A 21,936-nucleotide genomic window follows, 5' to 3' on the forward strand; every position below is an offset into this window, starting at 1 on the left:
GCGGCCATCTTGTTTTCACTTGTCTCGTGGTGCATGATCGCGAGAAGAAAGACGTGATCGTGCGACAAATGACGTTACTGCGGGCGCAAACTGTCGCGAGACAGCGCAAATGGCTACCAACAATCCAACATCTCGTGGAGCACGCGACCGGATCGGGAAAACTTGTCGGCGAACGGGGGGATTCAGGTAAGGCGATCACGCACACGCGAGAATGTATTATTTTACAGTGCGAGCAAGCAAAAAATTTCCGGTAAAATGCGGAATGCGGAAATTTTGACATTTTCGCGCTCTCCGCGGAACGCGAAAATGTCAAATTATCGCAATTTCCGCGAGCGGAACGGAATTTTAGCCCAGGCCTAATGAAGAGTCACCTGGCCTTTTGCACCTTCTGTGTAAATACAGGGTATAGAGATATTTCCAAGACTTTATGTTATAGTATCTGTTATTCATGAGCCCTTTGTAAAGCGGCGTCCTGATCCCTATATAAGTCTCACATTATGGGGCGAGAGCCGGCTCCGGACACCAGTCTTGGAGCAAGTAAGCTATAGGCACGCTCCACCACAAACATTTCTGAAAAAGCGTCTCTGCCCGGTAAGTCAATAAGGAGGAATTATACATGGCGTTCCATATTGTTGATGTTGGTTGTTTCGGCTCTGCTTTTACGCTGTTCCTCCTCCAACATGCCTCAACGCCTTCTATCTTTGCTTGAAGTGTAAGCAGCAATTTATCCATCTTTTTTTGTGTTGCCATCACCATGGGCCACTTATCCTCAGTGTCCGAAACCCTCCTCTCCACAGTGTCCAGTCACTCTGAGTATTTGTCCAGCCTGTCCGACATCCTGTCCGTTCTGGAAGAGAGGGCGTCAATCTTGCCATCTATTTTTGCAAGACTATATTGCATGGCTGTGAAAATATGTTTCAGGTCTGAGTGTACCATTCAGGGACCATTCAAGGATCTCCATCGCAGCATCCATCCCAGTCGTGCCAGCCTTGTGGAATTTGGGGGTTTTGCGCAGATCAAATTGGAGCTTTGGTTGAGACTTGTTAGCTTTACCCATGCTGCCAGTCCGGTAGGCACCACCAACAGGCATCCAATCTCTTCACTGGACTGCCACCTTCAAGGTCGAACTGCAGCACAATTGCAGACTACCCAGCACAGCTGCAAGCAAACAGAGTTCATCTCCTCTAGGATCAAGGAGGTAGGCAGGTGGTCTGAGCCATGAAACTGCACCTTCAGTTTGGCCAATGGTCTTGCAGGAGTCACCAAGCAGTGTATAAGAGGTCTATGGCATCTCCTCTCCCAGACAGGCTAACTGTCAGGTAACGAGATGGAGACCACTACCGAGAATCTACCAATAGCTCTGCCAACAAATACACCCACAAGTGTCCCCAATGGCACTGCCACCAATCACCACTACTATGCACAGATGGGGGCTCTGCCTATCGGGTTATCAGCGTCAGATCCCGCAGATGCACTTTCACCATAGGCAGCAGTCTTCAGACAATGGGCCCCAATGGGAGCTAATTATCCCACAAGTTAGAAGAATTGGGCACCAGGAGCATTTAGGATAGTAGATCAACTGACAGAGATGTATTAGTGTGCAGCCATCTTGGAGCCAGGCAAGCTCTGCCTGATGACTTATTCATATTTGATTTGAGGTTTTTACATGCCAAAAAGGGTTATTTTAGCAGGTTAAACTGCAGATTTAAACCACAGCTGCCAGGTTACAATGATAGACCTGAAGCCATGTTTTCCTTGCCATACTGGTGGATGACACAATAAGTGCTGTAGTCCACTTGTAAAATTGGACTATTAATGACACAGGTTCAAATTCTACATCATATAATATGGCCTTTCATGGAGAGTTACATATGCCGCCTTGCACAGTTTGCACAAAGCCATGTAAAAGTTGAATAGCAAGGACATGTACAATTATTATTATTAAAACTCCAGTAACTACATTTGACTTGTAAGCCCATGAAATATGAAGTTGAGGAACAGGGATTGAGTATCATGGATTTAGACGAATGCATCAGACCTTTCATGGAAGTTAACACTGCTTTCATGGCCGTCACCTCCTAATGTTAAAAAGACTCAAAGTTTTCTTGGATTTGCATTTTATTTTAATCAATTTTAGACAGATTTGGTTGGCTTTCACCTATTACTGTTGAAAGATTCCAAGGTTTCTTGGATTTGCATTATTAGTTAATAATTAATCAAAAATTTTGCAGCGAGAACTAGTGACATCTCCAAGGACTTCAAGATGGGAAATATATTTGTTTGGATGCTGGAGCTGAAAATGCATTCAATGTGATTGAACGAATGTTTATCAATTCTCTAATATTATGCCATCAAGACATTAGAAATGCACTCATTGTAGAGACCTTTGCTCCTGAAAAGGCAGTTAGAGCACTTTTCTTATATTTACAAGAAAACAATGGACGGAAATACCTTGTTTTCCATTGGTCGCTTGTAAAGGAGTAAATAGAATTTTTCAGTCCTTTAACAAGAACTAAAGCCTAGGTAGATGACTTGAACTGAATGGAGTCATATTTTGAAGGGCTCAAGGAAACCATTTGAAGTTCAAACTGCTAACTGGAAATTGAAGGGTTTTCTAATTTATTAAGAGTGGGAATAGTCAGTAAGCTAGATAGGTTTTTTACTTTGCACCATATTATTTGACTATTTGGTATGTACCTTGTACAAAGAATGTTTTTTTCTGATGCTTTATATCATCACTATCCAGATGTGTCACTTCCCTATGATCAACCTACAGTCTCTTCTCATTGTGTGGTTGGATCTGTTCAGTCATTTCCAGAAAGGGCTAAGATGTCTACAAAAACAAATAATCGTCTTAAGACACGTATTTACCACAAACATATTGTTTTTAGTAAACAAGCATTATTTGTTTCTTCCTATGAGCTACAGCTTGATCTGATGCCTCTGTGCAATTGTTCTACTATTTCTGGCCATCACAGAGTGAGGGGTAGGTTAGATAAAGGCTTATAATCTTTTTGGTGACCTACTGTTTACTCTGATGTTCAAGAATATGTTCTTCCTTATTCTATTTATGCGCAAACTTAATTGTCAGATTCCAATCGTTTTCAACTCTGTAGATTTTAGTAGTGATGCCTAAAGTGTAGAATGTCCTGTCTTGTGAAATATAATGGACCTTCCACTTTAAGAAAAAATTCAATTTTAATGGTCACAGTAGACACTTTTTCTAGGACAGCAAATATTTCTTCTTTGTATAGGTTACCTACAGCAGAGGAAAAGGCTTAGTAATTTTGACATACAATTTCATCTTCATGGTGTGCCTCATTCCATTATTTTTGACTGAGTATCTCAATATATTTCACATTTTTTGAAGGCTGTTTGCAAGATATTAGTAAATGAACTACCTGTTTGTTCATGTTTTCGCACTCACTCTAGTGGACGAATAGGAACAGTATCTAGATGGTACTGTGATTACATGCAAAATAACTGGGCCTCTTTTTGAGTGATTAAAAGGTTTTCTTATCTTAACGTGACTCACAATGCAACCAAAACTTCTCCATTTTCCTGCTTTCAAAGATTCTATAAATGAGTTGTGCCTTAGTCTCCTGGTATTGATCATTTTTGACACAAAGACATCTATAGTTATCAAAATTTGATTCTACTCTCATGATGAAAGAATCATCCTAGAGCTCAAGATCAAGTTCTGCTCCTTTTCCTATTGCCGGTAATGTTTAGTTATCTTCTGACTTTCTACCTTTGAAGTTTGATTTTGATATTTTGGTCTATCTGTCATTATGTCTCACATTAACACCATAGCTGTTGTTTTGAATTCAATTCACACATGGAGAATGTAGCCTTTGTTTCATTCATAACATATGTTTCTTATCCTTATAGTCAGCAAACCTCTGTACCTCTGCTGATTATGGTAAATGGACAGACAGAATATATAAAACAAAAATTATTCCTAACTGTATTGAGAAAGCCCTCAATTTCTGATGCATTGGAAATATTATCCATAGATGTGACAATTTCTTGGAAAGATGCTTCTTTAAAAGATGCTCAATAGTTGGTTTATCATTTCATTCAGTCTTATCCTGATAAACCTGGAGCTTAAGCAGTGGCACATACCAATAAATCCATGCCATAAGCTTACCAGAGGCAGTGTTGTGCAGTTATGAGGAGGCAGCACTTTCCTAGTTGCCATGACTAAAGCTTGGGGAGGTGGTGAATCCCTGTTTTTTCCATTTGCTGCCCTGTCTGCATTGGTAATCCCGCAACCAAGGTCACTGTGATTGGGGCTGTGCAATGTGCATGCAGCACAAGCCTGGAGGCGTGGCAGCCAGGGCTTGGAGGCTCACATGGTAAGACGGATGTCAAAATCAACCTTCTTTTCATACTGGAAAAATAATTTCTTCCTGAAGATGTAATTGTAGCTAGGTTTTTTACACAACTCTTTTTTTTCAAATGATCCCCTGCCGGAAATTTCTAAACTAAAATTGAGTTAACCTTTTTCCAGTGATGAAATTTCCATTTACACCACATATAAGGAGGTTCTGAAAAAGGATGGGTTTATAGCAACACATTAGTTACCTTATTTTTTTGTCAATTCATCATCCACTTCTTATTATTTTTGTCTGCATCCTTCATGAGGAACTTCTCAGGTCAGTTCTTCATCTACTTTGTTTCAGATGGTGTTTGTGCCTCTCGTATCAACATCTATATGTACTCATCATTTCAATCAATAACTATCAAAATTGTCAAGGAAGGTTTGTCTGCCCTTTGCAGCTTTTTCGTTGTAACTGGGACACACCTAAACAGAAACTCTTGACATGATTCTTGTATATATGACATGCAAGGCAGCATTATGACTGCTAGGTTCAATCACACTTTTCTCAGTCAAACAAGATGTCGTTTTTATTAACATTTCTAAAGTTAAGTCCTCGACACATCATGAGACTCATAATGCTAAATGGCTTATTTAAGTCTCCTATTCCAAATCAATAGTATGACGCACTGTCAAAGGATATTTGGTGACTTTTGCTGATAACATTCATTGAGGTGAAATTATAACTACAAGAAAATACTCTGAAGCTCTTGGGCATCTAACAAATAAGCATATGTTATGGTCTACAAAAAATATGCACATATTTTCATAAACATATTGGTAATCCCTCTAGCGGCATTGTCTTTATAATAGAGATACACACAATGTCGCTGTGGGAAGAAAATATACCACTAGAGGCATATTCCCTACAATTGGGACAACTTTATACACTTTGCTCATGCTATAACATTATTGCTTTTTAAAACTAAAATCACAAGAGTTTTTTCAAATAATGTTATCCCAGGCTGACAAATAAAATCCAACAGGTTTTCCCAGGATAGGCAACTTATGTAGGAGAGTTATTTTATCCCTACATCAGCATTATATTCTCTAATGTACAACAGGTAGTTAAATCTGTGCCTCCCATGTGCAAAACAGTTCAGGTTTTAAGATCTGATTTCAAATGAAGAGCCAAATGTGAGAGCATGCATGCTTTTTGTTTCTATTTAACAAACAATTGGCCACAACAGCTTTTCACTCTGAAAGGTTCACTATCCCACATGCCAAAATACATCTGTGCAGATCTTAAAGCTAAATAATTTTACTTTTGTTGCATTTTATTTTCAGTTAGTTGAACCAAAGGCTTTGTTTCCTGGAGCGCATGTAGTACATCTGTTATATAAGAATAATAGCAAGATAAATATTTCAAGACTTGTGAATGCTTGAACTTGAGAACAGTGACTAATGCTACTAACAAAAATACCCAAGGCAATCTTTATGTGTGAACCCTAAGTTTATATCCTCCTTTCCTTTAGAACAATTTAAGGGTACTAAATGTAATTTTTTTTAGATGTAAAGCAGTATATGCAATCTATTGTTACAGAAAGATTTTCTCTCTGTATTTATGTATTTCAGGTCCCCTCTTCAGTATGTAGTCAAAGCTGCCTGCCTGGGTTCAGAAAAGCTGGGAAAGAAGGGCAGCCAGTGTGTTGCTTTCTGTGTGTCCCATGTCCTCAGGGTGAGATCTCCAACCAGACAGGTAAATTAATCTGCATTTCTGGATCTTCACATTAATAGTTGACATGAATCTATGATCCACTTTCAGCAAAAAAAATAAGACACATTCCTTCAGGAATCCTTGATCTTAATGCCAACACCTGTTATCCTGATTTACATACTCTGCCCATCTCCAAAAGAGCCCTCATGCAAATCAACAAATATGGAATTCAACATCTTCCAATTCAGCAAGATCTGGACAAATGTCTGGGCCAAATCCTTATGCTTCCAACAGTAGAAGAAATTTAGTCCAGTTTCTAGTTTCAGAATTACACTGAAGCCATCACCGATGACTTCTAAAGATGTACACAAAGATCATTAGCAAAATATCACAATAGATGCATTTTGGTCATATTTCTAGTTTTACACATTCCTTCATCATCTATTTTGAAGTAGGGAAAAATGTTTAGATAAGAACCAATATATTATATGCTAGTGCTTCTTAATTTCCTCTACTATCTGCCAAATGCTTTCCCAAGTCATTCCAAAACTTCAGCCTAGAATGCCTATAAAGGACAGGTCTGTCTGCCAAACCAGCCATTCAGACACCTGAGATCAGCCATGAAAAAATCAACTGATAATGAACAAAGCTATAGATTAGATTTGGCAGTGGGTGCCCTCAGGCAAATTTAGTGAAAAAAACAAACATTAAAGCTAAGTTATAGTTAGGATTCTTTAATTTATTCTTTACACACAAACTCAAAATAAACAGAAGAGATTATAAAGTTATAGTTGTAACAAAAATGTCGAATTTATGCACCAATATTTAGAAGTTACATTTATAATTTGTGCACCATCTTCAATTTACTATATATCATGCACCTCTGTACACATTCTTCTCGCATCAAACACCACACTACATTAACTATTAATTGCCCTTTCTCCATGCACTGGTTATACCCTTGCATATTATATAACTTATAGAATGTGAAATAATAGCAGTTATATTCCCAATTATCCCATCTGAAATTGCATTATTTCTAAGAACACAGAGGCATATTTACAAGCCCCTAATGCCAATACAATGTAACTTTTCAGGACGTTTTAGTGGCAATAGGGGCTCTGCCTTATTTACAAGGCAGCGTTAAGGCCCTAAACATGGCTTAGCGCTGCCTTGTAAATAAGGCCCCCTTTCATGCTACAGTTAGCATGAAAGGGGTGGGCAATAGGTGTTACGGTGGAATGTCCACCGCAACACCCATTGCCCACACCTTTCACGCCAAGTTTAAAGGGAGGCGCAAATTGGAGGCAGCACCAAAATTAAGACCAGGGAAAACCTGGTATTAACCTGGCGAAACGAGGAGAAATGCTTTGTTTTTTCCTCGTTGTTGCTGTTGCTATGTGTGCTACACAATGCAGCACATATAGAAATAGGAAAAAGCTATTGATTGTTTATGTACAGTAAGGTGTCCCTTCCTGCACATAAATAATCTTCCCCTCAATGCAGACACCCTTGCACTATGGTGCAAGGGTGCCTGCATTGGCGCAAGGCGGATAAATTTAGCGCCAGCGCAGGGATAAACACAGGCCTGCCCCATATTGTTGTAAATATGGTGCAGCCCTGCATTTCTGAAGAGGTGTATGGTGGCGTTAAGCCAAGGAGGCCAATGCCATGCTCCGCCACTTTGTTATAAATAAACCCCACAGTGCTTTGTAGAGTGTTGAGTTATAGTTAATGTAGCATGGCGATTGATGCAAGAAGAATGTGTACGAATGTGTACAGCAGATAGTAAATGGATAATGCATTAATTATAAATGTAATTTGTAACTAGTGGTGTGTAATTTCGAAATTTAAGGTATAACTATAACTTTATAATTTCTCCTGTTTGTGTAGTTTAAGTGTGATTTGTATATAAAAAATAAATATAGTTTTCATAATTATAACTTAGCTTTAACCTTTGGTTTCTTCATTAAATGTGAATGTTTTTCATATTTAACAAAACTATGTTTCAAACCATACTGTCCAGTGTCATTTAACTGAGTGTTGTTAAGTGTAATGTCATAATTATAGTGTCTAGTGTTGTGGTGTAGAATTAGGTGGAGTACGGTGGAGTGGGATTGCATATTGTGAGATAAAGTTTTATATAGTGGAGTAGCGTGGTGTGTCATATAGTTGAGTGGAGTATTGTACAGTGGAGTGGCATGTTGTACAGTGGAGTAGCATGTCGTACAATACAGCTGAGTGTCATACAGTGGAGTATCGCCGACTACAGTGTCTTGATGTCAAGTGTCATGTAGTGGAGCTGAGTATCTTAGAGTTGAGTAGAGTGTAATTGAATGACTTAGGGGCTCATTACGATGATGGATGGAAGCCCATCCACACTGGTGGCGGTGGCTGAAAACGTTCATTTCCCCGCTCCGGATGCGGTCATTGAGACCACCGAATTACAATGGTCCAACAGAGGCCATTTTCCGTCTGCTGCGGTCTTTCAGGTTCTGCACATTTTTTGCATTTGGAAGAGTGGTGGATGGAGCCAATTGAGCAAGACCAGCATGCGGAAACACGTTCCGTCCGCCAACCAGATTACGATGTTGCAAAAAGCCCTTCCCACCGCCGCGTAAAAACCACCATGTTGCGGGTGGCGGAAACACAACTGAGAGGAAGAGCCCATACAGAACCCATGTAAACCACCGGAGCCACCATGGATCCTGCGCCACAGGCCTTCCTGCTGCTCTACCTACTGCACCTCCGTCAGATAAGATGCTGCCGCGCTCAACAGCAGAGGTACGTACCAAACATCTCCACGCATTCAACCCCTGAACAACTACAACTCCCAGCAAGCGTGGCGGCACCACAATGAATGAGTCAACCTGCCAAATGCAAAGTGCCCGGCCCACCCAATCCTCATGAGTGACCTTCGGTGCCCCTGAAGGCAATTGGGGCCTATGATGAGCCCCGCAGTTGCAGAGCGCACACACCGCAATATCAAAAAATGTACTCTGAAGGCTCCCATTGGCTGATGGCTCATTCGCATAGTGAGTGCCACACCGCGGCGACCTGGAAGCTGATCCGCAAACCTGCATCATTCAATTGGGGCCAATGCGTGTCATCGCTGCGGATGCCACCTACCCCGCATGCGAACACATTCTGCATTTGCATTGGCTCCATGCGAGTTACATCACACATCACAACTGCCTAAAGTGATTGGTGCACCCCATGTGTAATGTTGTGGGGCATGAGGCCCCCATGCATATAAAGTAACCAAACAGACACTGTAGATGTATAGGAGAACTGGCCCAGGGCACATGCCTTCGGCCCCATTTGTTGGCAGGGTCACATGTCCAGTGACGCCTGTGCTGGGTGGCTGTAGGGTGGGGGATACGCCAGCCCTCTGGAAGTAGCTGGTACATCAGAACAACTAGAACAGTGACCAGCTGGTATGAGAGAGTGTGACCTTTGAGTCAAGTCTTCACACACATGGTATGTCCAAGACAAGGAGAGTGAAATTACGTACATTGTCATGCTTCGTGGCCAGCATGGACTGAAATGAGGGACGGAGTCAAAGAGGGCAAAGGTCTCTTGCACTGTACGAATGTTGTGTAATGAAACATCCAACCTGGGAACATCGCTTGTATGTCCCTTGACATCTGACTGGCGTCTCTTAGCCAGGGCTTCATCGTGTGAAGGCAGACAATTTGAGGTGTCCATTGTCTGCAGATCAGACATACTTGTAATTCCCAGCACTTCCAATACACGTACTGATGTGGCGTGCAGTGTGCCTAGCTGCCATTGCCTGTAAATGTTCTCACACTCGTCATAGGAGTACACATGTGAAACAAACAAACATAGATCTGACCAACATCAATGGTCATTGTCAGCCATGTGGGCATGTATACACAATCCATGTGCATTTGTGCCTCATTCAGGTGAACATTGCAATGCCTGTTATGCAAAATCATCACACACTCATGCAGGACTGACCCCATAATGTCCAGAAGTGTCTGTCCACGGTGCTGTAATCCATTATGTGTTGTCCAGATGACACTCACTGCCTTCATTCCATAATGTTGTTGTGTATTGTGGGGCTAAAGCTTGTGGTCGTGCAGTGACAGCAGTTACATGCAACTCAGCACTGATGCTGGGAAACACAAGTGCTGTGCCATCAAACCACAGGGAAGCTCATCCTTGATGTAGCAGTGTACTATATGCCATACACATCAACTTCTTTGGATGTTGCAGTAGTCAGTATGTCAAGTGAGTGAAGACAAACAATGTCTGAATGCAGGTCACTTGTGCATTCCACGTGACCATAAGCCCTGTCAATGCTGAGATTGTGTTAGTTTCTAGGTAAGCTGTTCACCACATCTCATCTCTAACTCATCCCATGCATGTGCACCCTGACAGAGTACTTAGGAGGAGACAACCCATATTTTGACCTGTCCCCGACCTGGCGATGTTGAAGGACATCGAAATCATCAGGAAATTCTGTTTGGATCGCCGCACACTACGAAACCTATGTGCTCAGTTGGAGCCCTATTTGAAGCCTAACAGAACATATCCGGCTGCATTGTCTGCTACAGTTAAGGTGATGGCTGCACTACATTTCCTTACTACTGGGTCTTTCCAGTAAACTGTGGCCAGTGACGGTGGGATGTTACAACCCATGTTCAGCATGGTATTGGGTGATGTCTTGTCAGCATTGATGCTGTACAATGACAGATACGTCCACTTCCAAAGGAGGGATGAATTGGCAGCTGTGAAAGGGGAGTTCTATGACCTGGGAGGCATTATAAATGTTGTGGGAGCCATTGATGGTACCCACATTGCCATCATCCACCACAGGTAGTTAACACATCTATAGGACCCGCTAACACTACTACTCCATCAACGTTCAAGTGGTATGCCAGGTAGATCAGATCATTTCACACATGTGTGCAAAGTATCCTGGATCGGCACATGACCCCTACATCTTGTGGAACAGCACCATACCCAAGAATGATGGCCAATCTGCACCCCGAGCTGGCCAGGCTTGTTGGTGTCAATGACTGTGATGTATGTGCGACATGCTGCTCACCTCACATTTTCAGATTACTCTGTTTGCCTGTTTGTCTCACAACTGGGTGACTCTGGGTATCCTAATTGTCCGTGGTTGCTGTCCCAACTGCAGAATCCAACAACGCCGGGGAAAGTCCAATACAATGATGCACATAGGAGGACACGTTGTGTGGTGGCGTGCACTTTTGGACTGCTGAAGTCAAGATTTAGGTGCCTGGACAAGACAGGTTGTGCACTTATATGCTCACCACAGAAGGTATGCCAGATGGTAGTCACATGCTGCATGCTACACAACCTGGCCTTGCGCAGAAGGATCCCCCTGATTCTGGATGATGATGAACAGCAGCCGCCTGCTGCTCCCAACCCACACATGCCCAGTGACGATGACAGTGGTGAGGAAGAAGGCCTTGACCAGCGTTAGCAGCTCTTAGTCAACTCCTTCAGTTGAGTGTAAGTTAACAATGAGCGACTATGACTGTGTCTGTGTGCCTTGCTGTTGTCTCACATACTTTGAGAATTGTTCCTGGCATTTTGTTCACATACAGGACTATGCGCAGGATTAGAGAACTTGGGCAGGCAGGGACTGAGCACCCAGAAGGACCCAGAGGCACAGGACCCAATTGCTATAGTGCCTCACTAGCCAGCCTACTCACTCAGAGGTATTCAATTGCCTGTACACAAGTAGATAAGCTGAAGAAAAGAAACGCTTTGAAATGTGCATTGTTTACTACAGTGTCAAAACATGCAACATATGTGCCACATAAGTTGAGAATGCATGAGTACAAAAACAGTTACCATTGTGACACATCCATATCACATGAAGCAAGATGTCATATCAATAATCCCTCTGGACCAAGAGCCACAAGCATATCCCCCCACCCCTTGCTGGCAGGAGTTGTATGAGATGTTCAAGGTCTATGGGCTTTGTCAGCAGACCCCATTCCACAGCCAATACATGGTGAAATGTACATCACATGTGCTGTGTCGCTCTCATCACTGGATGGATCACTCTCCAAGGGTGGGGCAACTAGTCCGCCTGCCCATGGCATCTAAAAAGCACCAGTGTCCTCTAGCAGCTGTGACACTTTGTTGAGTCGGGGTGCTAGGGTCTGACCAGAAGAGAATTACAACTGACAATGTTCTCCGACCACGGACAGAATGTTCAGGCAGTACTCCTGGACCATGCAGAGAACAAGCTCTGTGAACACTTTTCATGTGACAGACATATACTAAGGTATTTGCAAAACAACTATGCCATGTAAATGTTGTGCGCTACAGCTGCATGATGGAAGCAGGGCTCATGCCAGTCGACAATGTCAGATGACAGCCTCTCCTTGCTCAGGCCTGTGGTACCAAGCGAAACAAACAGCAGAGGTCAGCAGAGTCAAAGCTAATGCAGACAGAGCAAAAGTCAGAGAGCTGAATGACAATTCTTGTCAGTAGGCGTGAAAAACGGTACAAGGATATTGAATTAGTCACTAATAGTTCTTGTGGCTATTAAGTAGTTACGAATCCAAAAAGGCACAGGCAGCTTTGAAAGTAATCAGTTCCAAAAGACGATCCAAATTATCTTCAGCAAAAAGGACAGCCATCCAATCCAGCAGTATGAAGGAACAGATGTGCTCCTCGCACCACAAGGATGAAAGGAGCATCCCATGGCAACCTGGGAGAGGTTCGATGTAGGCATGGCACAGGAGCCATTGAGCAAACACACAGGCGAGCTGGTAGCCTGTCTGACACATTGAAAGGCATCCCACAAACGTGCATCACCAAAGCAGTCCTGGTTGTGGACCAACAAAGGACTCACCCACAGCTCATGATACAGGGTAGCAAGGGATTTGTTGGAAAGGCAGACATCCATGGCCCATTGAAAGGCGCGTCGGTGACAGTAGAACACAGGTTGCATGCAGGTGAAATAGGCATAGCAGAAGGTTAGCCTATAACTGATGCATAGCACAGCTAATGGAACACATCCAAAGAGAAGCTACATGCGGTCACATTACATTTGTAACTGACCGGGGTTCTCCTGGACCACAGGATGGGCAGACATGGCTTGAGAGGGCTCAGCTGTACAGCCACAAGTAGTGATATCAAACCGCTAAATACAGTCTGAAAATTGGAGGAATGACATGACACCCAGTAGTACTCCAAAAGTAGCATAAAACGAAGGAACAAGGCCAGAGCCCACAAGTTTGAAAAAAGTGTGCAATAGTCTTCAGTATCAGAGGCTTTTAATAATTTTTGAGTCAGTTCCCCGGAAAAAAGTGGGAGTGCCGTGTTCAGCAGTGACTGATTCGCGCTGGATGGACAAGGCACCTGGAATTCGAAGGTCTCAGGGCTGATGTGTGAGCTACTACTTGTTGAAACAAAAGTCCATTGTGCCTGCACAATTATTGAAGTTTGCTTTCGCTGTGGGAATGTGAGGCCACATATGACTATCCACAATCAAGTATGGGGGAGTAAGGAGAACATTGCTCCAGCAAGGAACACGGCATGCAACAGTTTCTATATACGTGATGTCCGCCCTGTAACGACAGCTGTTGTGCTCATTCCAGAGAAGATAACTTCAGTTGTAAAACAGATTTAGCATGGGTATGTTGTCAGGGACAGGTGTTCATGTGGGTCAACATGCATTGATCACACATGTCACATGAACATCCCTGGGCAACATTGCTTGAGTGTGTGAATGCAACAATTTCACCATCGTCCACATTTCAGGATGTGCTGTGATGCTGGCTCTTGTGGGCACACTGCTAAGGATTTCATCGTTCTGCACTGTGTGATCTGTGACAACTTCCGTCATGTCCATGATGATGTTATAAGGGGGATGGGAGCACACTGCTTCACCTCCTAGCACAGTTCACCCCTTAGCATTCTGGTAATTGCAGTTCATTCATGATGCTTGTCATGTGACTGAGGTGTTTCACCTGAGTTGGGCAGGAAGAGGTACAGAGACCCGAGTAGATTGTGGCAGCTTCCTCAGCATACACTGATCAAAATGTATCTTATCCCTACTTATGTAGGAGGATAACGTGACACACATGTGTCTAGAGATTCACAGCACTGGCCTGCACCAACCTTGGTGACACACGACAATAGTAACAGGAGTAAGCTTTTCAAATGAACTGCATTTACCAGGATGCTAAGGGCTAAACTGTATTGGGAGGTGCACTTGTGTGCTCCAGTCCCCCTGCTGTCCATGTTGATGGTGTTGGCCGGTGTTATATGTAATGCATAGTGTACAGTGTTGCCTAGTGGTGTGCTTTTGCAGTTATTCCATGATATGTCAACACACTGTTATTTCCTTGTATCTTCCGAGGTTCCTCCACTCTCTCAATGGATTTTTGCTTTTACATATTTGGATACGTTGCAATGTGAGTTAAAATGCTCCTTACTGTAATGTAAATGCTCTTGACACAAAGGAATACTGTTGTGAGTTGTGTTTATTTTGCAATGAGTGACAGGTGAGGGGTGATGTAGAAAGTGATGGTACACAGATAGTCAAGATGGAACACACAATGGTAGAGTTCCAAAGTCCAACCAAACACTCCCATCCTTGTGGCAATGTGGTTTCGCGTTTACAACAAAGTCAATGCTCAGTGTTACAGTGGTGACATCAGCGTTTGTTCCAAGAACTGGTACGGCACGTGCTGTGCCACATGGTCATCCCGGAGTTCTTTTTTGGATGCCCCCTCTGCCGTTTGGCCGGGGGGGACATGCTGCATGCTCAGAGGTGTCTGAGGATTCGCCATGGTATGAGTCACCCATCCCTGTGGCCGCTGCTGATGTGGTGTGCCTATCATCCGGCGGGCCACTGGGGAGGTTGGCATACATTTGAGCCGCATGCATGTCCCTCAGAACACCCACAAGCTGGCCCATGTACTCCACATGTTGTCCCAAGTGAATGTCCATGGAGCTCTGCAGCCGGCAGAGTTCACGCAGTTCTGAGAGGACCTGGCGCATCTGTCCCTGGTTCTGCTGGTATGCACCAAGGACAGTTAGCATGGTGTCCAGGGACTCAGTCTCATTGTCCTCCTGTGGCTGTCACCCAGTTGGCCTCCCAACTGCTTTGCTGCCATGGATCTGTGGCGGTGCCAGGCGCTGCCGCGGCACACCATCCTCAGCATTGCTGGTCTGCCTGGTGGTATTCACAAGTGCTGGCAAAGGGACAGTGTTGGAGGCAGCGGTGGTGATGGTGGCTACCACACAGGTCATTGCTGCAGGGGTCTGCATCGTCGGTGCAGCTGTTGTGAGAGTCGTGGTGGTGGTGGTGGGAACAGTGAGGGCCTAAGACTGAGCTGTCCCGGGCACGCTGGAGGGGCCAGGTCGGTCTTCCTCATCCGAAAAGACCAGGGAGTCTGCATCTGAGGGTTCCCCTCCCTGCGGGGGAGCATGGCTGGGCTCGCCCATGGTACGGTTGCCTGCTGTTGCTAGAGAGTCAGCTGTTGAAGAGAGGTTATATTGTCAGCATGTTCAGTACACAGCACAGCTCTGATGTTCATGTTTAACACATTTCATTTGAGATGGCCTTACTTTTTACCTTGGCATTACTATGCATTCATAACAGTTTGTCACCAGTCGAACATGAAGTGGAGGTACGTATATTGCTCGTTAGCGATGTGACATGGCTGAAGAAACAAATTTGTCTGTACAGATACTGTATTTCCAAGGACATGTCTTCTGGTACCAACTTGTTGCTCATCCAATTCAGTTCATGCTTGGACATTTGTGTCTTTCTATGAGTATCTGACTACTATGCTGCAATTTCATGATTTGTCTTATGCTTTTTGTACTTACATCCTGTGGTATGTGAGGTTTGACAGAGTTTCCATGCATGTGTTGTGCTGCATGTGCACTTCCTACAGCTTATGGGGAATTCCAGAGTTGGCTACCAAGTGAGGGATGTGGGGGTCATTTAGCTCCATGCTGTCTGTGAGGGAAGACAGAGGGACCTGTGGGAGTTGTGGTCTTGCTGTCAGGGCTCAACAATCCCTTCCCCAGTGAGATGTCTACCTACCTGTTAGGAGGCACTGTTGACGGACTTAGCCAACACATGGCTGTGGGGTATGTAGGGTGGTCCATTCTGTTTGGGAGGGAGGCCAGGTTGCATGAGCTGACTACCTACCTGTTAGGTGAAGCTGAGTAAGGAAATGCTAGCCTTGTGATCCATTCGTATTGAAAGCATGCATTCTACACGAGTTTGATGTGAGCTGGCGATTGAGGCTCACTTGTTGTGCACAACAGTGCATTGCAGTGTGATGGGAGACATTTATTAGTACTTACAAGCCTCCACTTCCCTCTCGATTCCTGTGAGACTCTCTGGATGCATTATGGCAAGCACCTTCTCCTCCCATTCAGTGAAGGTTAGTGGTGGAATGGGAGGGCCTCCACCAGTTCTCTGTGCTGCTGAGTGGTTCCTCTGTACCCAATGCTTGACCTGGCCCTTGAGGTCAAGCCACCACTTCCTGATGTCATGCACTGGGTGTAGGGTGGTCCCTATGGCATTGACTTTGCTGTGGATCCATGCCCACATCTGATTCTTTTGCACAAGTGGGGTGTGTTGGACCAGCTGTCCTAACAAATGTGGCTCTACCCTGATTATCTAGTCTACCATCACTTTTAACTCTGAGTCATTACATTTAGGCATTTTCTTGGGGGGCATAGTGCAAATGAATGAGGGGTGCAGGGTGAAAGGTAGTGGTGGAGATATATGGTGTGTGAGGTGTGTGGGTGAAAGTGGTGTTGTGTGGAGATAGGTGGGTGTGCAGTGTAAGTCAATGGTGTCCTGTCTCTTTGTCTTGGCTTGTAGTGTGCAAAGGATGCTGGTCCAGGAAGGGGTTGGTTTTATACTGTGGTATGTGGGTGTGTCCACATGAGTGATAAACTCCAGATGTCTCTGCCATGCTGAGCATGGCTTTCCTTGCCAGGAGCAAGTTGGGGTGTATCATTGTGGCGGGTGTGTTGTGATTGAGGGCGGCAGGGTGTACAGGCATACTTCGGGCATTGTTGTGAAGTTGGTTCCATCTGCCATTCATTTGGCGTATGTGCGTGCGTGGCGGTCAGACGTAGTACTGGGTCCGCCAGTTCCGCGTTCTCATCGTAATTAGCCGTGCAGTCATGCCGCGGCCAGAGCGGCCTTTTCATGCCGTTGAACAGCTTTCCCCGTCAGCCATGGTCAGATTTGCACCTTTTCCCGCCGTGGTGGACAGTCTTTTGTGACATCCACCCGCCGCTGTCTGATTTTGCGTACATTGCATCATAATTTGACTGACGGTAATACCACGGGTCATGCGGGGGGATTTTTTCTGAAACCATGGCGGTCGGAAGGCTTTTCTGTCTCCCATCGTAATTGGGCCCTTAGAGTGGAGTACAGTGTTTTACAGTGTTGTGTATGGGTATACAGTGTAGTACTGTGCCGTAAAGTCACATAGAGTGTGGTAGAGCGTTGTAGAGTGGAGTTTTATAGAGTTCAGTAGAGTGTTGGTTGTGGAGCAGTATACATTATAGTTAGGTAAAATGTTCAACATAACTTTTAAGACTCTGAAAACAACAGAAATGTACTAGTTTTAGTTATCTCGAGCAACTATAAATCGTGCTCTAAGGTACCTATATCTTGCCCCCTCGCCATGCGCTGCTAATTGCCCCACTTTATTACATCACTCATGAAATCTTTTATGGCATCATTGATAATATCACTGCAAAATCTGCAATTAAATTATTGATGAGAAGACTATGCATGGTGAAGACTCAAGATTACCTTAGGGCATGAGTTATAGTTACTTGAAATCACTTTGACTGGTGATTTTCTGTGTTTTTCAGGTGTGCAGACATAATATTGAGTTTTTAATATCGACTGGCAGAAATATCGAGTCATAAATATTGTGAGTCAGAAATATCAACAGCAAGAAGATTGTGGTCAAGAATATCGACTTAAGGACGGTAAGTAATATTGATTGTCAAAATATCGAAGTTTTTAATATCATTTGCAAAAATATATTTGTTACAAATATTGATTTTTTTATTAATGTTCTGTATTTTAGTATATGTTTTAAATGTATGTGATGTATGTTTTTTTAATAAGAATTGTTTATATTTTTAAATATATGTGTTACATTTTTAGTAGTTATTATTTTTTTAATTTGAATTTAGCGTTTTTTAGTTCCGTAGCAAGTTGTGGGTTTTGTTGGGGATTAGGGTGGGAAGTAATTTAATTAATTAAATTAATTAATTTATTTTTATTTACTAATATTTATTTAATTAAGATGTTATAGTGTTAAACGTGTAAAATAATGTATTATTAATTAATTAATAATTGGTTGTTAATCAATATTAATTAATTAAATGTATGTGTGTGTTTTGGTGTTTATAGGTGTAAAGGGTTGGAATTATAATTTTTTTTAATTGATAAATTAATAAGTGGTTGTTAATTAATATTAATTGATTAAGTGGTAATTGATTATGGTAATTGTACAATTAATTTTAGGTGTATGTTTTGGGTTTTATGGGGTAAAGAGTGGCAATTTTTTATTATTAATAATTATTTGTTAATTGATATAAACTGATTTAATTAAAAAATACATCATGGCAATTGTGTAATTCATTTTAGGTGTGTGTTGTGTTTATAGGGGTAAAGGGCGAGAAGTAATTTGTGTTTAATTAATTAATATACAGTTGTTAACTAATGTTAAGTATTTGTTATATATTTTGGGTAGTTGTTTGTTTTCTTGTGTGTTGTTTTTACTTTTAATGGGGTAAAGGTTAGGTATTAAATACATTTTAATTACTTTATAACTAGTTGTTAATAGTAATAGTTCTAATTTTAAACTAAGTTTTAATTGTGATTTATTATTTTAGATTTCACTTTAGGCTTGGACCGCCGTGTAACAGAAATTCAAAATTTGGCCAACAGCATGAGTCTGCACTCACATCAAGGCCACGGGCAGACAACAGCCTCAATTATAGGACCAGGCCTCATTCCCGACGTGTTTCGATGATGACATCCCTGTTCATAGGCAGCCCCTTCTCAAATGCGACAAAATGCTCCAAACTTTGAAATTGAGAAGTCTATTTTTAATTGCCAATTACATCACATGACCAAGTGAAAAATTAACTTGGTGACAAACTTTCAGTCCACTGGGGCGAGGGACATGTTTTATTATTTTTCACAAATGCGACACCCACCTGGGATTGATCTGACTACAGGTTCCACAATTCCTTGAGCCACTTGGTCATGTGATGTAATTAGCAATTAGAAGGAGACTTTTCATTTCAAAAGTTTGGAGCATATATACTGAAAAAACAAAGGTTAAAATATAATATGGGTCTTGCTCAAATATGTTAAATCAGTGACATTTACTAGTTATGGTAATCCATGCACACAACATATGCATAATCATGCACTACCCACCATGTTATTAACTTCCTCCATCTTTCAAGCATGACAGATGGAGGAAGTTTATCATAACTGACAAATTTCAGTGGTTTGACATGTTTGAGGCAGAACAATATGTCTCTTTTTTACTGTGGCTTTTTCCAACAATTAAATTTTTGCATGTTGTGCTTAATTTCCAGCCCTTGACTTTTGTGTGCTTCTGGAAACTTCTGAGCAGTGCCCTGAAGTCGTTACCTCTGTTAGTGGCCCGCATGGCTGGGCACATTTTAATTCCACAGAACAAACCTTGCATGTAGGTGCCAACATGCAAGTTTAAGGATAGCGAGAAGATAATCCATCCAATCATATTTCTTATAATACATTCTAATTTGTTTGACATGCTTCAGAGGATTCGCAAGTCATCGCTTGTAAAACAGCTAATATACAAAAATGTTAGTCTGCTCAGCAGATTTTATTAAACTCTAATATCTAAAAAAAAAACTCTAAAGCAACAAAGGCACACATTCTAAGTAGTTTCTATTTTCATGGCTAGTTTGTAGTAAATCCATTCAGAGATGCAGGCATGGACAAAATTTCCTATGGGAGCTAAAATGAGAAACACACCCCTTAACTCTTTTTCACAGAGAGCTGCATAAAAACGATACAAAAATTAACTGATGGGCTTACTAGTTTGCTAAGTTTCCAAAGTTGTATGTATATTTTTTCACTGGGTCAAAAGTAATAGGCAAATAAAAAATGCCTTTTCAATGGAGAGTGCATATAAACTATAATGTCATTGTGGAAATAACCACTGTGTAATATGTACAAATGTGTGTGTAATCGTTGTGGACGATGATGAAGGCAGGGGGTCTGGTGTTAACTGTGAGTTTGGCAGTGAAGATAAAAAAGTACTTGAAAACTCCTAGTGATTACCATCAAGGGTATTATATGACTCTGCCTTGGAATCAATAATATATAAAGATGATGCAAAAATAGTGGATTGTACATAATGCCACTAAATCTTAAGTAAGCAAGTAACATTTCTTCCTGAATTACTGTTAATTATTTGATAATTTTCTCCCTCAGACTCAACTGAATGCTCCAAGTGTCCTTGGGATCATTGGCCAAATGCCAAGCAGGACAACTGCATCCGGAAAGTCATAGAGTTCCTTTCCTACAAAGAGCCTTTAGGCGTTGGCCTGACAGCCATTTGCATTTTTTTCTCACTAATGCCACTTGCTATTCTGGAACTCTTTATTCATCATAGGAACACCCCCATTGTCAAAGCAAATAACCGTTCTCTAAGCTACCTCCTGCTATTTTCTCTTGCTCTATGCTTTCTTTGTTCACTGATCTTTATTGGTTATCCTACTACAGTGAAATGTCTCCTCCGCCAGGCAGCTTTTGGCATGACTTTTGCTCTTTGCATTTCTTGCATCTTAGCCAAAACTATTATGGTGGTCATTGCGTTCAACGCCACAAAACCCAACAGTGACTTAAGGAGATGGGTTGGTCCCCAACTATCGTACATAGTGATTGTTGTCTGTACATTCATTCAAGTTCTCCTTTGTGCCTCCTGGCTGATTCTTTCTCCACCTTCCTCTGAATATAACATCCATTCTCAACCTGGAAAGTTATTATATGAATGTAATGAAGGGTCTACTATTGCTTTCTGGTGCATGCTTGGATACCTTGGGCTTCTGGCCACTATCAGTTTTGCAATGGCCTTCCTGGCTAGAAAACTGCCTGACAGCTTCAATGAGGCCAAATTCATTACCTTCAGCATGCTGGCCTTTCTCACCGTCTGGCTCTCATTTATTCCAGCCTACCTCAGCACCAAAGGAAAGTACATGGTTGCCATGGAGGTCTTTGCCATCTTGTCTTCAAGTTTTGCATTGGTTTCCTGTATATTCTTCCCAAAATGTTACATTATTCTGTTGAGACCTGAAATTAACACAAAGGAATATTTGATGGGCAAAGACATCAGACAGATATAAGACACTACTTACGCACTTGCACTGCAGCTGTCTGATACAATGTTCCTAATGATCCTGCATAATGTGGTACACATGTGCACTGTTGTGGTTACTGTATGGGATAAATAATATATCTTGCAAATAATGAAGGATTGAAGCAAATCTAGGAATAATCATATACTACTTTCAAGGGACAGCTTGTCAATTAATAAACATAACTAACTGCTCTGTTATTATACCCCTGTAGGTAGTTTATTTCAGTTATTTACTTCTTCATAAAATGTGATTTAGGTTTGGTTGAAAAGGTTTGTCCCCTGTGGAGATTCTTTGAAAAGCAGGTTCAACACATGCTGCTTAGACAATAATTTAACCTTCTACTGAGGTTTTAAAGTGTGTTTTCACACATATATTTTCAATTTGAAAATAGAGGTCTGCTGATCCGTTAAGGCCTCCATCTAAAGTTTCTTTTTGCATTCATTTTACCTCCGGTAAGGGA

General features: G+C 42.2%; 1 protein-coding gene across 1 annotated transcript in view; it reads left to right on the forward strand.

Moving 5' to 3' along the window:
• The window catches only part of LOC146782693 (extracellular calcium-sensing receptor-like), a 146,026-nt gene extending 124,565 nt beyond the window's left edge, over nucleotides 1–21,461 (forward strand). The window contains exons 5-6 of the mRNA XM_085637185.1: nucleotides 5,957–6,080; nucleotides 20,551–21,461. Of these exons, the coding sequence (XP_085493311.1) occupies nucleotides 5,957–6,080; nucleotides 20,551–21,461 (1,035 nt within the window). The remainder of the gene's footprint in view (nucleotides 1–5,956; nucleotides 6,081–20,550) is intronic.
• The last annotated feature ends 475 nt before the right edge of the window (nucleotides 21,462–21,936 follow it).

This window comes from Triturus cristatus, chromosome 12 (assembly GCF_964204655.1).
Source record: "Triturus cristatus chromosome 12, aTriCri1.1, whole genome shotgun sequence".
In the NCBI taxonomy this organism is placed as follows: domain Eukaryota; kingdom Metazoa; phylum Chordata; class Amphibia; order Caudata; family Salamandridae; genus Triturus; species Triturus cristatus.